The sequence below is a fragment of the Cebidichthys violaceus genome, unplaced genomic scaffold (assembly GCF_023349555.1).
Source record: "Cebidichthys violaceus isolate CVI_PGR_0920_01 unplaced genomic scaffold, fCebVio1.0.p SCAF_19, whole genome shotgun sequence".
NCBI classification, from domain to species: Eukaryota; Metazoa; Chordata; class Actinopteri; order Perciformes; family Stichaeidae; genus Cebidichthys; species Cebidichthys violaceus.
The window spans coordinates 8,779,522-8,799,470 of NW_027176361.1; the positions used below are offsets into that span (position 1 = coordinate 8,779,522).

The 19,949-nt window shown below is 41.1% G+C and overlaps 2 protein-coding genes, 1 long non-coding RNA gene and 4 other non-coding genes across 8 annotated transcripts; 1 reads left to right on the forward strand and 6 right to left on the reverse strand.

Annotated features, from left to right (window-relative positions):
- Positions 1 to 842: 842 nt before the first annotated feature.
- Positions 843 to 8,783, reverse strand: batf2 (basic leucine zipper ATF-like transcription factor 2). Its single transcript, XM_068713523.1, has 3 exons — positions 8,208 to 8,783; positions 6,610 to 6,729; positions 843 to 4,303 (listed from the first exon to the last, which is right to left on the reverse strand). The coding sequence occupies exons 1-3, from the start codon at positions 8,289 to 8,291 to the stop codon at positions 3,218 to 3,220; spliced, it is 1,290 nt and encodes a 429-aa protein (XP_068569624.1). The 5' UTR covers positions 8,292 to 8,783; the 3' UTR covers positions 843 to 3,217.
- Positions 8,784 to 10,535: 1,752 nt separating this feature from the next.
- arl2 (ADP-ribosylation factor-like 2) lies at positions 10,536 to 12,474 on the forward strand. Its single transcript, XM_068713524.1, has 5 exons — positions 10,536 to 10,725; positions 10,843 to 10,953; positions 11,425 to 11,587; positions 11,810 to 11,890; positions 12,027 to 12,474. Exons 1-5 carry the CDS (start codon positions 10,661 to 10,663, stop codon positions 12,159 to 12,161), a joined length of 555 nt encoding a protein of 184 aa, XP_068569625.1. The 5' UTR covers positions 10,536 to 10,660; the 3' UTR covers positions 12,162 to 12,474.
- A 760-nt stretch (positions 12,475 to 13,234) lies between these two features.
- On the reverse strand, positions 13,235 to 18,132 carry LOC137874666 (uncharacterized). Of its 2 annotated transcripts, none has more exons than XR_011103332.1 (14): positions 17,925 to 18,132; positions 17,305 to 17,341; positions 17,042 to 17,076; positions 16,792 to 16,841; positions 16,562 to 16,614; positions 16,323 to 16,387; positions 16,121 to 16,159; positions 15,840 to 15,882; positions 15,593 to 15,647; positions 15,194 to 15,243; positions 14,811 to 14,863; positions 14,427 to 14,489; positions 13,662 to 13,702; positions 13,235 to 13,490 (listed from the first exon to the last, which is right to left on the reverse strand). It is a non-coding gene; the product is annotated as an uncharacterized lncRNA (long non-coding RNA). The 2 variants fall into 2 exon arrangements; XR_011103331.1 differs by having other exon boundaries at positions 13,662 to 14,335.
- On the reverse strand, positions 13,554 to 13,627 carry LOC137874974 (small nucleolar RNA SNORD31). The gene has a single exon (XR_011103367.1). It is a non-coding gene; the product is annotated as a small nucleolar RNA SNORD31 (small nucleolar RNA).
- Positions 14,557 to 14,631, reverse strand: LOC137874978 (small nucleolar RNA SNORD31). Its single transcript, XR_011103370.1, has one exon. It is a non-coding gene; the product is annotated as a small nucleolar RNA SNORD31 (small nucleolar RNA).
- On the reverse strand, positions 15,386 to 15,512 carry LOC137874981 (small nucleolar RNA SNORD22). Its single transcript, XR_011103373.1, has one exon. It is a non-coding gene; the product is annotated as a small nucleolar RNA SNORD22 (small nucleolar RNA).
- On the reverse strand, positions 15,997 to 16,061 carry LOC137874971 (small nucleolar RNA SNORD29). The gene has a single exon (XR_011103364.1). It is a non-coding gene; the product is annotated as a small nucleolar RNA SNORD29 (small nucleolar RNA).
- Positions 18,133 to 19,949: the final 1,817 nt, after the last annotated feature.

Genomic DNA, 19,949 nt, shown 5'->3' on the forward strand with positions numbered 1-19,949 from the left:
AATCCATCAAACATCTTCTCAAGTCTGTATATTCAATCTGGTAACATGTGTCTACATTCTAATAATAGACTGTATAATCTATTAACAAGACTAACTGCTATAGCGGCTCTGTGAGGCTGCACATATCACAGCAGAGCTCAGAGCGAAACGCGTTGGCAAACATGCTCACAATGACAACGCTGACTAGTTCGGCATGTTTGTGTGCTAACATTTCCTATTGGCACAAAATAAAGCTGAGGCTGATGGGGGAAATGTGTAGCTTTAAGTATTGGACAAATTCAACTTTGGACCCGATAAAGGCGCTGGAGAGAAAGTCAGAGGATCACCAAAGTTATTACAATTCTTCTTGTGGCGAACATGAATGTTTGCGCCAAATGTCACGGCAATCCACCCTACAGTTGTCAAGACATTTCACTCAAAAGCACTCGCCAACCTGACGGTGGCACTGAAAAATACATCAGGGGATCACCCACGCCAAAAGGATTTGTCCTCTGGGGACCATGAATATGTACAATATATCACAACAATCCATCCAATAGGTTTTGGGATATTTGAATTTGAATAGAACATATTCCCAAAATCTGCAAATTCAGTATCAGTTACAGCAACATCTATGTAAAGTTTGCTAATATAAGCCACCAAAAGCAGCATATTGCTAGAATTATAAGGCAGTAGCAGCACTGATCAAGGGTGTGTTTTACTGCTAGTTGATTAAACTTTTCATTAGTAAGAAGAGTCTTATTAGTTCTTTTAAAAGTGACGAAGCTTCACTTTATTGTAGTTATATATTATATCAGAACATTGAAATAGCCTCTAGAACAGAATTGTAAATTGAGCAAAAGTTAAATAAAATGTTTCAATAATTTGTTTTATTTGTAATTAACTTTTCTATTGAAAGCAGTATTACACCATTACTATGACAATTGTATGCTTGTTAAATACAAAATAGTCCTAACAGGAATACACACACACAAAGCCTCACACAGAATCATAAACTTCTGTGTGCAGCACACACTCCTAGATATTGTGTAAATAAAGCAGAATAACCTACAAAAAAATATCCTTAAAAAAAACTAAATCTTAATTTGAATACAATCATGGTGCATAAGCCCAGCTATAAGTCCTATTTAGATAATACAATCCACTATTCATTTCTTTACAGCAGTACTTCCTATACAACAGGTTTGAGCAGCCCCATGTTCTCTTATTGTCAGTTAAAGGGAGAGGACGTCAAACAGAGAGTTATTTCTGTTTGACTCATTTGTCTCACTCAAAATGAACACGATAAGGGAATTATTAATTATACAACTTGTTTTTACTATAGACCCACAGGGGTGAGGAGTGTTAGCGGCCACTGTGGGCCACTAGTCACATAAAGTGTCCTTGTAATCATGGGTCGATTAATAATAGTAATAATAACAATAATAATACTTCAATTTTATATTCTATTCTATTCTGTATTTGACCGGGAGCCAGTGGAGGTTGCGGCGGGTGGAGGTGAGCAGTCAAGCGGCAGAGTTCTGAACATATTGAGAGTTTATTGAGGATTTTGTTGGGAGAACCGTAGAGGATGCTGTTGCGGTATTGGAGTCTTGAGGTTATGAGGGCATGGATGAGAATGTCGGTGGTGGCAGAGGACAGGGAGGGCCGGAGGCGTGCAACGTTCCTGAGGTGAAAGAAGGCCGTTTTGGTGATGTGGTTGGCGTGGGGTAGGAAAGAGAGGGTGGGGTCGAGGATGATCCCGAGGTTGCGGACCTGGATGGAGGGGGTGACGATGGAGCCATCAATGTTGAGAGAGAAGGTCTGGGCTGAGCGGGTGAGGGAGTTAGGGCCGATGATGAGTAGTTCAGATTTATTGCAGTTCAGTTTGAGAAAGTTCTGTTGCATCCATGATTTTATGTCAGTGAGACAGGTGGTGAGAGTGGAGTGGGTGCCTGAGGTGATTAACCAGGTCACGAGCACTTTTTAGCACACATATATTTGTGATATATACCGGTAGACATATAAATAATATAGATACACAAACTATTTGGAATTAATCAAATCCACAAACCAAAGGACACACATTCAATCTGGGGACTCTGGGGCCCCTGAGGGTAGCTGGACCTGGTCACTTTGTCTGGTTGGTGATCAAGCAAAGCTGGTAAAATACCGTAATTAATAATTAATCATGTAGTAGCATAATTACAGTAAGTAGAAAAATTACAATTCTGAAGGAAGTAGGTAATAAATAATTGTAGCTTTAAAAACAAAACAAAATCAACAATCAGCAAATTGACAGACTAGCAGCAAAATATGTGAGACTGTGTGTATTTTAAAAGCAGGAAAAAAGAAAAACAACAGAATGAAGTTTCCTTGGGGTGAATCATATCTGCCAATAATCTTTAGGTTTGGCACTTTGTGTGTTCACACATGCGGTTCCAGTCACAGATGGTAATTTCTCCCAATGACATTTCCTTAAAGTGGCAAGGAAGTGAGTACTCTACCCAATCTAAAATTACAAGCCAAGGTTTCAAATGTTGAGTCATTTTTGGTCTCTGGATTAAGGAAGGGATAACACCGACCTACATGCTTTATCTTAAACTGAAAAACTGCAGGTTGATGGATTTTATAGCATAGTTGGTTAAAGTTTCATCTACAGGGGCTTGTATACTATGGATTCACAAATAGCTCTCTTATTGTACAGAGTTTTGTACAGAGTCTCTGAAAGCTCAGCTAGGAGTTCAGGAGTTGTCGGCGCTCTTTGCCGTCATCAAAAGGAAACGGGAGGCTTCGAATTTAGAACAGGAAGCTTGCGTTACAAGCAGGAGCTTGGAGGACATGGCCATTTACAAGCATCTAATTTAAAGCTGCTGTAGGTGGCTTTGTGGGAAGTGTAGTGTTTCTGGAGCTTGACCCACACTAACCCTAAAAGCTGGGATGTCTCTGCTTGTGCTGTATTGGCTTTGATCATTTTGTCTTTAATTTGGCTCTTGTGAGACCACCAAGTTTATGGAAGCTCAATACGAAATCACAAGTGTCCCTTTAAGAAGCTGAAACCTATTATGAGCAACATTTGATTCATATACATCCCAACAGATGTAGAAATTCGTCAGGTTGCATTTCTTCAGTTGGTGCTGTAGCTGCTCGGCAGAGTTTGATTGCTCAAAATATAAAAATATATAAATTAAACCACTATCGAGGAAACTGGTCTTCCTTTGCTTTGTGACATGTAGTGCTACTGGTGACTAGTCCCACTTAGTATCCAATCATTGCCCTCCAGGAGCTCAGAGAGGGAGAGATCTCTTGAGGTATCCCCGAACAGTAGCAGCGAGGGTGGGGGTTGCGGGACTGGTTCGTCAAATCTGCTGGAGGTAGTCTGAGACACAAGGGGACTCGGGACAGTGAGCATGGAAAGCAGAGGCGCACAATTGAGCGTGACTTGTTGACTATAACTTGGCTTGAAGGCAAAAGCAGAGGCGGGAGGCGACATGGAGAGGGACTGAGGAGAAGGATCTAGAAGAGTTGTCTGTAAAAAAGAACACGGCAGACTTGAATTCACGGAATTTCTGCTGAACTGACCAGGACGAAGCTGGGACACATTCATGGGACAACCGAGACCCACGTTTTCAGACGCCAAAGGGGAGTTGAGGGTAACTACATCAGACGAAGCGGGAAGAAAAGTAGCCTGTGTCATTAGAAATTCATCCAGTGCAGCAGGACGAAGAGGAGAGAAGTGAGCGTTTGCTGACGTTGAAGAGCTCTCATGGACGCCGCCTGACCTCGAGGGCGCGGAACGCGAAACAAGGCTGGTGCAGACAGGCGGAACATTTGTCGGCCTCGGTGTGATTAGAGAAGAGGGATCTCCGCTAAACAGAGAGTGAGGAGTCGGGACTGCCGAGAAAGACAAAGAGTCAGGAGCTGTCGCAGAGCTGGAGGAGGTGAAGAGTTCAGCAGACAAGCCGTGAGGTAAGTCTAATGTTGTGGTTGTCGGAGGAGTGGGAGTTAAAGATGAGAGACGTGCGCTTTCAACACAGTCACGGGTTTGGAGACCCAGGCCGGAGGTTAAGGAGGCAGAGAGTGAAGGGGCAGCAGCAAAAGCGGAGCGCGAGGCCTGGGGAGGGACTCCAGGGGGGCTGGAGTTGGTCCGACAGCCGAGTGAGGAGGAAACCGAGGGGCGGGTTGTCGAGCTGGATGCGGAGTCTTTGAGGCAGCAGAAAGGCTCGTGGTGCTCCAGAGCTGTCGTATAGAGTTGGAGGTCATTCTTCAACGCGGCGATCTCCTTTTTAATTTCCGAATTGGATCTCTCCAGACACTGGAGCTCCTAATGAGAAGAGGGTGACGGGGAACAGGAACACAGGGCAAGACAGAAAAGGGGGGGTAAGAAAAAAAAATAAGAGGGGAGAAAAGAGTTAATGTCAGTTGAGTCATGACTATCTTTATCATCCCTAAGAGTGGCACTCATAGGCCATAAAAAAATGATTACAGACATACATCAAAAGACATCCCACACACTACTGCCAAGCAATACTCATCAAGACCCCATTCTGTAAGACTCTTCTTGAGTGCTGTAATAGAAAGCACAACAGCCATGGAGTTGATGCTGCGGGGCCAAAGTCGGAACCTCAAAGGAGAACTGAAAATATGTGACAGTACTGCAAGTTTAGCATGATAGGAGGGAGCAGGTGGGGGAGAGAGCAACAAAAAAAAAAAAAAAAAAGGTGATTCCCTGCCGATCGATGCAGAGTAAGTACGTTTTATTTGTAAAATTAAGAGTCAAAATGTGGCTAGAAACCCTGAAAAATGAAGCCGTTCCTATTTAGAGTTTCTAGAAGTGTTTCCTCCTGGTTTATCAATCAACTAAACTCTCGCTTTTATGGCCTCATTAAGCCTCAGTGCAGCCTGAAAACACTTATCCTCCATAGCAGCCGGTATTCATCTCCATTGAGCCCCAAATACTGCAAGTACAGACTCGAATAACAGAAGAACAGTGTCTCCCTTCAGAGAGATTACATTTCTACTATATCCCCCCCAGGTCACAGTGGTCACAGTCAAAGCTATGGAGCTGTGCGTCACGTGCGCTGACCCTTTGAACCATGAACTGCCAACACCGACTGGCAGACCGTGTTTTTTTTATGAATCACACTGCTTCGTGGCAGCCACGCTTCTTCAAAATGAACCCGAAGGAGCAGAACTGAAAGAGAAGAGAGAGAGAAAGCGAAAGTCTGGGCTCTTCACGACACAAAAGACACACGCCCATTCATAAATTCAGAAAAACAAACACACGCCTATCCAACCAGTTATAGCAGGTAGGTGCTGTTAGAGGAAAGTAAGGTCAACCGTAATCGGAGAGAAAAACAAAACGCACCCAACCAGGCGGTTACGTGCAGCGCAGTGAACTACAGGTTTGATTTTCGTATTAACACATTTTATGGGTGTGTGTATCGAGACGCATTCATAACAAGTAATAAACCACATGTGAATGATTTATAAAAATTGGATTGCTATATACATCAACAAAACCAAACCTCCAGATCTGGCTAAAACTAAACCAACTAATAGAGATTTAAGATTGGATCGGTTAAAGGAATAGTTCGACTTTTTGTAAAATACACTTTTCTTGCAGAGCGTTAGCTGAGATGCCACTCTCTTCACATCTGTACTGTAGTACAGAGGTCTTCAACAGGGGGTCCGCGACTCCTAGGGGGTCCGCAGAGGTACTGCAGGGGGTCCGTGAAATTTTGGGTTGATTAGACAATTATTTAATTTTTTTATTTTGTTTTTCCAAACATGAATCTGTCCATTATTTTAAAAGTTTAGTATTGTATGCGAGATAACAGGTATGTCTATGCATGGCAGTGGCACTAAAGGGAGGTTTTGGAGCTGCTAGCTACTTTCACTGGATTGGTTGGATCGTTTTAAAAATCGAGCGTACTCTTGCTAGCTTCTCAACACTACCAACCCCAGCTTTAATGTCATTTTTACAACAAATGAATCTAAATTTGTGGTGAATATCATTAACAACAGCAACACAGATGTCAACACAAAACAAAACTTCATATCACCAAAAATGCAGAGTACTAACTATCCTTGAACACCACATTTGTACAAAAAGTCCTTAAAAGAACCGCTTGCTTTTTTCAGAGGAATTACTTTTTTTATTTTAAAAGCAAAATATGCATAAATATTTTTCAAATAAGTTTCTTTTAATCAAGAAGTTGTGCTTCAGAAAGTTCATAATGTGTGTGTGTGTGTGTGCGTCCATGTGAAAGACAACCTGTGGAATATGTCCCTCAGGAAAAACAAACAGAGCGGCACGGGTGGAAAAACAGAGTGAGTGTGTGTGTGTGTGTGTGTGTGTGTGTGTGTGTGTGTGTGTGTGTGTGTGTGTGTGTGTGTGTGTGTGTTATAAGAGGAAAGGAAGGGCCAATGGGGAGGGCATACCAGAGGGAGTGGAAGCCCTTCTCCTGAAGCAGAGTATTTACAAGAAACGGCTGTGAGCATATTGTCAGATTACACAAGACTGCAGCACCGCTAGTCACACAGCCTCTGGGTGCGATTGAAAGGGAGACATACTGAGAGAACGCGTGACGGTGGAAGGAAGGAACATAAGGAGTGAAGGTTTCTAACCTCATGAAGTTCGTCGGCTCTCTCTGTTTGTTTCCTGCGACTCTTCCTCGCAGCGTTCCTGTTCTTCTCTTGTCGTACTCTCCCTCTGCCTCTCATCTGTTGTCCCCCTTCTTCTCTCTCCTGTAAAGACGAATGCAACAGATACAGTTAACAGCACTCACAGGATTCATTACTGCATACATCGAGTCTGTGGGTGATTTTAGGTGCCTACTTCTTTTGTGGCATCCCCCCACTGCCTTTTAAGGCAGACATTTGAAACTTTTTGATATTGCATGACAGTTTTAAAGATGTCATTGTCGATAAGGTCATGAGACAAACCTATCACATGAAATTACATGTGGTCTCCTAATTAAAAAGCAGGAAGTTGCTGCGTTATAGCGTGTGATGTTATATCCAGAAGCAATGCAAAACAACATTAAGCTGCATCTAACTACTTCTTCCATGTGTTTGACTCAAATAGACCCTAAAAGGAATGTCTATATTAAATGATTATTCTAAATGGCAAGTCAGCTGTGCTGAAAACAAGATTACATTGCAATTATTTGGTATTTGACACTTTTGTCCAAAGCGACGCACAGTAAGTGCACACAAACTCAACAGGAGCTGAATATCAAATTTGAGGTTCATCCCTCTCAGCTAAACAACTAAAAGTGTATTAATTACAACAGGACAGGAGACTTTTAAACATTTAAAAATATATATATATATATATATATATATATATATATATATATATATATATATATATATATATATATATATATATATATATATATATATATATATAAGAGGTGCACTTTATTTTTATTAAATTTGTAAATTTCAAGAGAAAATATGCAGACATATTAAACTAGGCTGAATCATTATCACCACAACATAATAACTGTTAATTATTCAATTAACAGCATCATATATTACAAAGTAGAAAGAAGCACTAGTGTTTGAAACATGGAAAGACAATGCACTGTTTTGTCTTTTCAGACCACTTTTAGGTGTTTGGATGGTTCATTTTTAAGTATTTTTGGACATTTTTGCCGTTATTAGATATTGGACAGTTGAGGGGTAACAGACCTCAAGGAGAGACAGAGTGAGGAGGATGTGCAATAAATATCACCATCCGGACTTGAACTGGGGACTTTGGCAATCATAGCATATGATATGCCTCTCGAACCACAAGACCAACAGGACACCCCATGATTGATATTCCTAAAATACAAATAATGCCTATAATATTTCTAATAGTCCTATTATACTGTATCTGAGGTGCTCAATGGTGGGTTTTGATTGATTTTAGAGTAGTTTGATCATTATGATACTAACAACTTCAAAAATATGTTAAAATGTAATTTGAAAAAGACACAAATGAACAATGCTTAAAACTATGTGGAATAAAATGAATAACGTTGAATGGTTAGTTTGAGTAAATATTCTCATTTATACACATATTACCGTTTTATTGCAGGCTAATATTTCTACAATATTTGCATGGTATACTGTATGTAGCTATAGGGATAATATACTTTATTCTAGCGCAGATATGATGTGGTTATTGTCTGTTATTGACTGATTGACAAGGAGAACGAGGGGGGCCTACTTACCGATCCAGCGGTGTTGCTCCCCTCAGCTGACACCGACCCGGGGCTGTTGAGCTCATACCCAGTGTCCATGAATAACGGGGACATCTCTCTCCCTCTGAGATGTCTGGCTCGCCGGTTGGCCGTTGACTGGAGTGTCCACCGGCAGGATGCACCTTCACCGAGTCCGGATCATCCGCGCTGCGCGCTCGCATGTGAAACCGCTGCCATTCAACCTCTTGGAGTTGGTGCACAACCTGCGCGCGTCTTGCAGCTTGTGGGTGAACTTTGAGAGCCGGTTCTGTAAATGTGTACACCGCTGGTGCGTCTGATGTCTTTTTGAGCGCATGAAGTTTGGCATTGAACAGCCGATGATGCAACATGATGTTCTCGACTGCTTTCAGTTTCTCTTTATTTTAAACTGACCCGTTGCAGGGCAAGTGTTGCGTGGGATCTGTGCTGCCTTCGCGTGTAGTGTGTAGTGTAGATCCAGTGTCCAGGTCTTTACCGGTACAAGTGAACAATTTAGATTTTTTTTCAACTGGCTTCCGTTTTTGTTTTGTTTTTAAGAAGAAGATAACATTACATTACATTACAGTCATTTAGCAGACGCTTTTATCCAAAGCGACTTACAATAAGTGCATTCAACATTGGTAATCAAAGATAACAAAAATGAAGCATAATCAACCTAAAAAATCCAAATCTAGCAAGCTACTGATATTGTCCCCACAGTGCAGTTCCAGGTTACTGTTTTTATTTGTAGCCTACATTTCTCTGCTGATGTTTGTTTGGATTTAATAACTTAATGTATATTGTGTCGAATATCCCCATACAAGTATGCCACATTTTTCCATTAGTATCAGAGTTAAGCTCTATTGTCTTATTATTTTCGATCGCACATGAACGCACCATGATACATGGATGGTGAAAGATGTTGGGGGACAGGAAGAGCTCAGGGCTTAATGACCATATTATGAATGAGGTTGTGCCTCTCTTATGTGCGGGGGATTTTCTCAAACGCTTATGCCAGGAAATGAATGGCCAAGCCTCCAGAAGGCAGTCTACGGGTTTTACCGCTTCTCTGCAGGATATGATGTAACTTAAAGTGCTACTGACCCTACATGGCTCACTCTCTCCTCAACGAAGTAAAAAATAGCTCAGGAATATGATGAACTTGATTAGGCATAATATTCAGAGGTAAATATCATGTATCCATAAACCTCCATCCTCAAAATATCTATCTAACATAAGAATGTTACACATAAATTGTTAGAATGACTTGCTAATTATAAGAAATAACACCTCAATAAAACGAATAAGGTATTTTTCTTTATGATTAATTACATTATGTATAAGATTACTTTAAGTTGTAACACTATTTTCTGATACAGTGAGTATGATAAGATAGCATTGATGAGGAAACCCTGTGGCAAAGTAACTTTATATTGGAAAGGTTTTGGGTTGCAGGATGTTGGTGCAGTGTTTCATTCTGGAGGGAGAGAACAGATGTTCTCATAAAGTCAATGCCCAGTCGCCTGAACATTGTTCCAGTTCTCTGCCATTCCTCCCAAAAGAATGCAATGCCGTTGCAACTAGATAATGAAGCATGATATAAGGTTTATCTTCTCCACTGATGAATTTACACCCAGTCTTACTGCACTCTGTAACTTAAATTCAATTAAATCAATTGCCTGTTTTTGCAGTGGAAAGCTCTGGGAAAAGCCTTCAAACTACTATTTCCATTTTTCAAGAGTTAACTTTTTACACTCTCTAGCCTGAATGTATGTTTTTCTCTTTTATGAAAATGGTATGAATTGTTGTATTTGCCACGTATTCAAGGATTATATTATAGCATAGTCAATATACAATATAGCTGCACGACATGTAGACACACACACACACACACACGCACAAACACGCACAAACTGTATAAATAGATATGCAAAATATTTAAATTAGAATAGAAAATAAACTATTAAATAGTATTACAAACAATAAATAGTACATAGTATATACAGTATATACAAACAAACACATTTACAATATGCGTATCAGTGTAATATTAATGTTTTAAATCATTGCGCAAATTGATTTTTTTTTGTGTGTTTTTGGAAATATAACAGTCAGTGTTCTTTATTTTGCCAACAAACTGACAGTCGGAAAATTCCGAGATTGCTTAAGTCACATATGTAATATCCACGACTGACACACGGGGCCGCCAAACTCAACCAAACTCGCAGTGTCACACCTTAAACCGCTCAGCGACCAATGAACCAGCTTCGAACGTCTCCAACAACCAATCAACGGTCGCTCCTTACCAAACAGTCCACTTGGTGGCTGCGTGGGGCGGGACTAGCATTGCAGCCTCTTCCTGGTACGCCATGCTCTTTATGGATGCTACATATCTGTCATACAAAACTATAAATCGGTAAAAGTAGCATATCTATCTAACTGCAGTTGAGCGCCACACCGTCGCGATGGGCTTGCTGACAATTTTAAAGAAGATGAAGCAGAAGGAGCGCGAGATGAGGCTGCTGATGTTGTATCCTGTTTGTAACGCTTTTCTAGCTTAGCATGAAACAAAAGTAGCATATAGGATATTTAAAAGTGAGATGTGTGTGTGTGTGTGAGTGTTTCTTCTTTAACCTGGCTCGTGCAGAGGTCTGGACAACGCGGGGAAGACGACCATCCTGAAGAAGTTCAATGGAGAAGACGTCAGCACCATCTCCCCAACGCTGGGCTTCAATATCAAAACACTGGAGCACAGAGGGTAACGCGCGCGCGCGCGCGCGCGCGCGCACACACACACACACACACACACACACACACACAGTATGTCATCGCTACAACAACGTAGAGAACATGACGCTTTATTTGATTTTATAACAGACTCAATTTGCATTGAAGACGTTTAGCTAACTCGTATGTGTGAATATTAAAATTAATGCTCTCCGTCGTGTCTGACTTGGACACATTGTCTAAATGGCTGCCAGAACAGAGTTGCTTTGTGTTGTACTTATCTTGGGAAAAGACCTTTTTATTCACTCAAAACATATAATTTATGAGTCAAAATAAATACTTGACTTACACACAGTAAGCCAGTTATAAAGTCATATAAGCCACACAACTGAATCAAACCTTAATAAGCAACCGTGGAGAAAAGAAAAGTTATCATCATCATTTTCAGGATGCAGTTTTCCGGTCTTCCTCATGTTCTCCTCTCTGTGGTTTTTTTTTTTAGGTTTAAACTGAATATTTGGGATGTGGGGGGTCAGAAGTCACTGCGCTCCTACTGGAGGAACTACTTTGAGAGCACAGACGGGCTGGTGTGGGTGGTGGACAGCGCAGACAGACTCAGACTGGAGGACTGCAGACAAGAGCTCAGTGCACTGCTGCAGGAGGAGGTACACACACACACACACACACACACACACATATACATTTGGTGTAGTGGTCAATAGCAGGTCCTTTATTCTGGAGTCAGCCACAAAGACACTGCTAGGGTTAACGGTGAAGAATCATCTTTTTCTTCTTGCATTGTTTAAAGCAGAAATCCATGATGCTGTTTAATCAGTTTGATTATTACATCAATCTCTGCAGTTGAGTCCTTCCTTTCCTCCATGCAGAGGTTAGCTGGTGCAACGCTGCTGGTGTTTGCCAACAAACAGGATTTACCAGGAGCGCTGTCGAAAGAGGCAATACGAGAGGTACGGTCTAGTCCCGCCTCGTTACTTTTTCACGTCACGGATTACAATTTTATCTTCACTATTGCTGCTATAAATTCATGTTTGATTACACTTGACGTTATGCAGAAGTTGCACATCACAATGTGTGTTGTTGCAGGCGCTGGCCCTGGATGGGATCAAAAGTCATCACTGGTGTATCATTGGCTGCAGCGCAGTCACAGGAGACAACTTGTTAGCTGGAGTGGACTGGCTGTTAGATGATATCGCTGCGAGGATCTTCACCACTGACTGAGTGTGTGAGCAGACGAGACTCCAGGCTCCTCGTTGGACTACGCTGATCGATCAAACGCAAATATCTTTCTGTCCCTTCAGCTGTTTGAGGGTCACCACATGGGTGCTGCTGACTGTATCCATAACACTATAAAAACCTGGTATATATATATATACACATCTTAATATTTAGTTGATTCAGATATGTAGATGGGGAAACATCAAGAAAGTGTCAAAACACAGACATATGGAAACGTGAAGTTTGTTTACAGTATGCAATGCTGACCATGTTAATACATTTAAATGCTTTTTGAATAAAGAGCATCATGACTGAACCACAGGACTGCACTAATTTCTGAAATAAATCCTCAAATGTGTTAACTCATGAAAATAATGACTCCATTCATTTTAGCATTACATTAGAACACTTTAGCTTGTGTATTTTATACCCAGCTACAAAAAAAAAAAAAAAGAAGTCACATTAAGATATTTTAATGTGAATGCCAGATTGTGTAAAGTATCACTACTTTTACTGTGGTAACTTCAGAACCCAAATCTCTTGTTGCACAACATCTTATTTTTGAACTATTGTCTTTGTGCTTCAGTCAATTGATATATTCAAACACGGCATCATTCACATTACTTCATAGTGCCATCTTTGAAAATGTGAGATTTTTAATTTATTACACTATTTATCTCGTTGAGGGGGAAATTCTTCTCTGCATTTGACCCATCCCTGTACCAGGGAGCAGTGGGCTGCCCATGACAGGCGCCCGGGGAGCAGCTAGGGGGACAGTGTCTTGCTCAAGGACACTTCGTCCCAGCTAAAGATCGAACTGCCGACCCTCCGGTTCGCAGACAACCCTCTTAGCCTAGTGAGCTAGTCGCTAAATTAAAGTATATTAAATTACAGATTTAATATACTTCATCTCATGACTGTTCAACTATATCACTTAACTCACCATTATACTTTTCTATGTTGTAAATAAAGAGATAATCTGATCATTTGTAGCAGTTTTAGATTTACACTTCCGTCCCTCACATCCTGGGATATAAAACTACAAGATATGCTGCATTGAAAACAAACACTTATGAATTTATGACAAATTTATTTGAAAATAATTTCCAGTTACCTGGAAGTACACATCCAAGTGAAAGCATTGAACGGTCCATAGAGCAAAATATGCATCATTCAAGACACAACTGTCCTGTTCAGCCGATACAATCATCATCTACAGGTCATCATTGGTACTTATGAATATGTAAACATGTCTTCTGAAGGATTCCTGGAGCTTTAGGGAAACTTCCTGCAGCATCTGTTGCAGCACGAGACGACTGATGAGTCCACAGTCTGTAAAGACAAACATTTTAGAAACAAGTAGCATAAACTTCAACCATAACACTAAAGTCAATACTTTGATCAGAGGGGTACCAATCAGTCATGAATTTTCAGACTGGGGCGGTAATGAGAAACTCATCACTTCTAGATGAAAATATTGAAGCTTAAGTTTTCAATTCTTACCATGAACTCCAAAAGCAGGAGGCAGCAGACCCAGCAGGACTCTGAGAAGATCATAAACACAAGACATCAAAATGTGCTCACAACACAAAAGAGATTATAGTCTGTAAGCAGAGAGATACCAATCAGTCACAACTTGTCAGATTAGGCAATATATAAAAAACATTGCATTAAGGAATTGATGTGAATCATTTTGAAACTTGTTTAACACAAAGTTGTTCTAGTGCTCACCAACATCTTTGGAAATTACAAAACCTGGATTCCTTGTGAATCCACACGCTGTAGAGACAGTTTGCTCTTCTGGCTGCATTTTATCATCAGATGTTTTAAACTATCGTAGCCAATAATAGTTTGCCTCTTTGGAGAATTTTTTTTAATTTAAACCATCTGCCCTCTTTGTCTTCAACACCATTACTGACGCAACATAAAATATCAAATTGTACAGTTCAAACCTTATTAACTACATTTTGGTCACATGCTTTTGACTGGTATACAAATCACAAGCTGTATAAATGTAGCATTTAGCTTCTGGGATGAGATCAGAGAGGTTGTCAGTCATGCCCTCACAGCCAGCACTCCCACTCCATCAGAACTCCAGCAGGTCACTTTACACCTGAGGGAGGTCAAGCGCATCAGGGTCCTCAGTGCCATACAGGGTCAACAGGAGAGGAGGCCCACTGGAGGAGTAAGGGGCTGATTAACCCTTGACGGTTTCTGTGAATCATCATGTCCACAATCCCAGAAACATTACGAGACGTTCTCATTTACCTGCAGCAGTTTGAAGCAGCTCTGCTGTTCCCCACACTGAAGAGTTGGACAACATCACCAAACCTGCAACAAGAGACGAGACTTAGTCAATCCAGTTTGATTAATGTGAACGACTACATTCATATTTCTAGTGTGATCAGAGGGGTACCAATCAGTCATGAATTCTCAGACTGGGGCGGTAATGATAAACTCATCACTTCTACTGAAGGAGCAGTGTGTAAGATTTAGTGGCACGATCGTATCCAACTGTAACCCTCCCAACGGCCATGATGGCTGTGAGGCAAGATTTTTTTCTATTGAATTTCTGACAATAAATTCTCCTAAAACCTACACACTGTTCCTTTAAGAATCACAAGTAATCTCTGACAGACATCTACAACTTACAAGCCTGTTCACCCCAGATGACGTCATATTCAGTTCAGCACAGAGGTTGACGTCTAAGAACAAGAAAAAAGAAGAAAAGTTATTAAGTTTGCGTGTTTGTTGGTGCACAGAACTAGTGTTAAGAATGTGATCAGCATTTGTTATCAGTCATTCAGGTAACAAACAATCGAAACCACCAGAACCCTTCAGGGAGCCGGAGATCACTTTACACCTGAAAGCTTGTTTCAGGGTTCTCAGTGTCTGATCGGACCAACTGATGGTCTGATGGTAACGAACATGGATAGTCTGGTACCTGAGGAGGAGGGGACTGGTATTGGTAGGACTTACTTCATCATCTCACACGCTACAATAGTGTCACTGTGGTGGTTGCGATTCAAACATACCTTCTCCATCTTTCATCCAGATTGCTTGTCAGGCAGCTCGGTCCTAGTTGCTGAACAGAAGGAACTCTTTAGGACACTTTCACTACATCAGCTGAAGAGGTGACACATTTTGAATCTTCTATTCAAAAGCGCTGGTCTGACACTACATCATGTTCTAAACCACTAAATAGTCAAATCCACGTTTCCTTAGTTTCCATTCAGACTGTTGGCAACCCCAACGCGTCGTCCCCTTATTGCCAAGGTAACACCAGTGGGTCCACCTTTTCAGGTTCTGACGTTGAACCAAGGCGTAAGACGTGTGCAGATGTCATCATGAAGGAAACATTTCTAGTTGTACATCAGGACTAAACTTCAGACTGTGTGTTGATCAGCTAGTTAACGCCTGAAGACATCGCTCACCTGGACAAAGACCTTTGTTGTGGAGAAGACGTCAGCATCTTCTAAAGCCAGACACCTGCAACAGACTACAGTCAGATCTGAGCACAAACACCAACACTACTCACTGTTGACCTTCGCTGGTGTCAGATATGATATTTCTCAACAGTAGTTCAGACGAACGAGATTCCAAATATATCTCATCATTTTCAGCAGGTCTGAGATTAAAGGCTACAGGAACCAATCCTCTAAAGGTTTATTTATATCTCACCTTCAACTAGACCACAATCGTGTTGAAGCAGTCAATGAATCATCTGTTGGCAAGAGATGAAAAGTAAAGTTTAGAATAGGATCGTTACTCACGCTGCATCATCACAACATAAATACAATACAGAAGTTCAACTGGCACTGAAATCTAACATAATGCAGTTGCTCAGAAGTTCATGTCGTTTCACATTGGTTCAAAGTGAGCTAAGTATCTTCATCATTGAAACTGCATTATGACTACATGTACATTACTGTAATGTGTTCAGGAAGGAAAACAATAGTTACCATGATACTTTAATCCTCTTCATGGATCCTTTCAAGGCTCTGCAGGAGAAAAAAAAAAAGAAAAAGAAAAAAGCACTTCAGTAGAGTCCAATGATGAAATGCCGCTGGATTGAAGGAGGAAGCAACTAATGGCAAACTACTGGGCTAATTCACAGAGACACGATGATTAGTCTGGTCAAGCTAGTCAAACAGAGAGACTTACATGACGACATCTAGGTGACATCTTTCATTCTTCAAGGTCCTTCCTTCTTCAAGCGTCTGCAACACCTACCAGAGAAACAACACAGTGTAAATCACATGCATAGGAATTTAAACTCTATTTATTCAACTAGGGGTAAATCAGATAGAAGGCTGACATCACTTGAATCAGGCATATGCTTGTAACCATCATGTTTACACACCGTCACTGAATAAACTCATATAAATCCATGTGTTTCTCACCATTGTGCACCTTGCAGCTACTTTGAAGAAGTTAGTCGACTGTGCAGAACAACCTGAAAAGAAACATCAAGGTTAGCAACAAACTGAGGGGTAAATCTGAGCTTCAGTTTTCTCAAGGGCTCATCAGGTTAATAATCTCGCATCACAAAAATCAGGTATATGCTTGTCAAAAATCATCATTAGTGCCCTTGTGGAAACTGAGGGTTCCTTCTAGCTTCAGTCTCGCTCACCTGCTGACATCCTTCATTCTTGATCCTCATCTTTGATCAGAAGTGAACATCTGGAGGAAAAGAGCTCAGATTTAGACGAGGACCTTTTAATATTACCGTTTAACATAATGTGATTTTTATGCTTCTCAGAATCTGGTAAAGAAGTTTCTTCTTCAATGGCTGATTCAGAGATAATTCATAGATTCATCACTGCAGCACCGGACAGCCAGAGTCAACGGACTCTGATCTGAAGAACTGATCTTTAAATTACCTCATGTAGAGAGTTCAGCCACAGTCTCCTCACACCTGAGGGGAAATAAACAATTTCATGAGTTTTAAGACAACTTTGAGTATCTCATTTATCAGACATGTTTAATGCTACTCAGAATTTGGTGTGAAGTGTCCTCAAAATAGTTTCAGTGAGAGAGTTCAAATAGATCATCACTGTAGCATTAAGGGCTCCCAGTTATGTCGAGCTAACCCAAACACATCAATATAATATACATGTCGAGCCACGTGCTGTAGATAAATTACCTTGGCAAAGAGCAGTTTGTGGATGTTTCGTCTCCATCTGTAAACCAGAGAAAGCATTGCTTTAGCATGAAGCGTTAGCTAGCAGGCCGGGTAACACGTGACCCTCCACGAGCAGAGTTCAGGATGGCACGAGCCGGAAAAAAATATATATAAATATACATTTATATATAAAAAGTGTCTCACATCAGAATAATTCAATGCAGTCACAGTCATTCAGTACAGGTCTGTGTAATTATCATCATTGAGAGACACTGCAGGCAGCCACACCTAACTAGCAGCGGCCATTGCGAGAAGAGTTCAACAAGAACGTGTTTAACTTGTGTTACACATTAAATACTCCGTGCAACATCTCGAGAACATGTTGTCGTTCACGTTCAGTGAACTAATAAGTTTACAATAATGCGTTTTACTGCCGGATGGTTCAGGATTGTGATGAACTCTTGTCACTGAAACGCTGCACAGAAGCTGCTATCTTAAAGAAAACGTGGTCTTGTAACTAAGTTGAGAAGTATCTCAAGTGATGCAATGTATTGTCAATGCATAACGTTTCTAGTGTTATTTATTATAATATGCAAAATTCAAAGTGAAGGAGCTCTAACCAGCAACGTGAGAAGTCTTACCTCGAGCAGAGGAGAAAAGCCCCGTTGGTTTGGAGAGACAGTAACGTCTAAATTAAGTTAACTAGGATATTTAAAAGTGTGCGTTTCTTCTTTAACCTGGCTCGTGCAGATGTCTGAACAACGCGGGTAAGACGGCCATCCTGAAGCAGTTCAACGGAGAAGCCGTCAGCACCACCTCTACCATCAAAACACTGGAGCACAGAGGGTAACGCACGCGCGCACACCTAAAATAGCTTCTGGTTTTACGGTGGTCGTTATCCAGCTTATTGGTGCATTACCGCCACCTTCTGCTCCGGAGTGTGGAACAGACGAAAGATTTACAATCTTTACCCCAAAACAAACAAACCAAATGATACAAAATAAATGAATAAAAATGGGCAATCTAACCAGCAACCCTGTGTTCCTTAAGAAGGCTAACAGTACCCTAACCTGTGCTCAGTACTCCTTTCATGGTGCATTCATGCACCTCCAATTCCCTCAGATTATTGTTCATCACTATGCGCTCAACTGACTCCTCTTCTCCACAGCCGTCACACAACCCTGTCTGGTGTTTCCTATCATTTTCAGTGTTTTGTTTAATGCACTGTGGCCCAACCGTCACCTTGTCAACACCGTTTCCTCTCTCCTATTCCTACCCTGGTAATTTTGACACTCTTTTGAATGAGATATAGATGTCTCCCTTCCTCCTCTCTGTCCCGCCTAATTTGCCACATTTGGTTGATATTTTCCCCAGATAATACATTGGACCTCTGCCTTACTGATACTAATCTTCATTTCCTTTCTTTAAAGCCCTCTTTGCCAACTCATCCACCCTCTCATTCCCTACATGTGCTGGTACCCACAGAAATTTAACCTGACCTCCCTGATTAGTTGTTCTTTAGCTGACTGAAGGACTTCATACATTATATCTTGACGGCCGTTTCAATGAAAAGACCTTAAACTTCCCAGAGCTGAAGATGAGTCAGAGCATATAAACACCTTTTCTTGTCCACTCATTGTAGTGCAACCAATACTGCCAGCACCTCCACTGTGTAAACCCCTAGATTATGGGATGTTCTTCTGTTGACTCTAATTCCTTTAGCTGGTATTGCCACCCCAAGACATTTAGATCAGGGGCAGGAAGAGTCGACAACAAGGCATCAGTCCGGGATAAAGCGCTGGAAAGTCTGGCATTGAACAGCAAAGAACAATCTAATGAGCGTTTGAGAGGCAGGAGTCTATATAGTGGCTTGATTAGTGATCAGAGGCAGGTGAGTGACCAGGTGAAGGGCGTTATACTGACGAGGAGGGAGTGGCCGACAGGTAGAGTGAGGAGGGTGTGGAGCTGAACTGTGACAGCAACACTCCTTTTGTAGGGTGAAAATCATCGTGTCCTTGTGAATCACATCTCATCACATTCATTACTTTTTTGCATTTTCCCTCTATTCTCCTGATATGGTCTGCCCATGTTAACCGTGAATCAAAAAGAACCGTTGTTCCGACCCTTTAAGTCTTTCTCATACATCCATAGCTTCATCCCATCCTGGTGAAAAAGACCGTTTGTGTTTTTTCAACTGAGAACCTAAACCTCCAATCACACTCCCACCTCAATTGCTTCTTGTACTTTTCTGACTGTATGTTCCTTCCTTTCTTCTACAATGCCTCATCAGCAAACAGAGCTACCTATATCTATTGGTACCTTTGTGAATGTCATTAATCATGATATATAGAGTAGTGGGATAATCACACTACCTTGAGGCTTACCATCATCAACTATGTATTGATTTGACATGTCTGACCCAAAGCCATACAAGAAGTCTTCTTCCAAACAGAAAATCCTTTACCCAGTTATAAACTCCCACCAATTCCCATTTTGTGCAGCTTCATTAGCAAACCTTCCTTCCACATCATGTCAAAGGATTTTTCTATGTCACAAAACACTGCAATGACTATTTGCCTGGGCCTTTATTTCAGTCTCTAGCCAGATCAGTCCATGGTGATCCTTCCCTCCTTAATTAAAACCCTCGGAAAACTTAGCAGCATTCC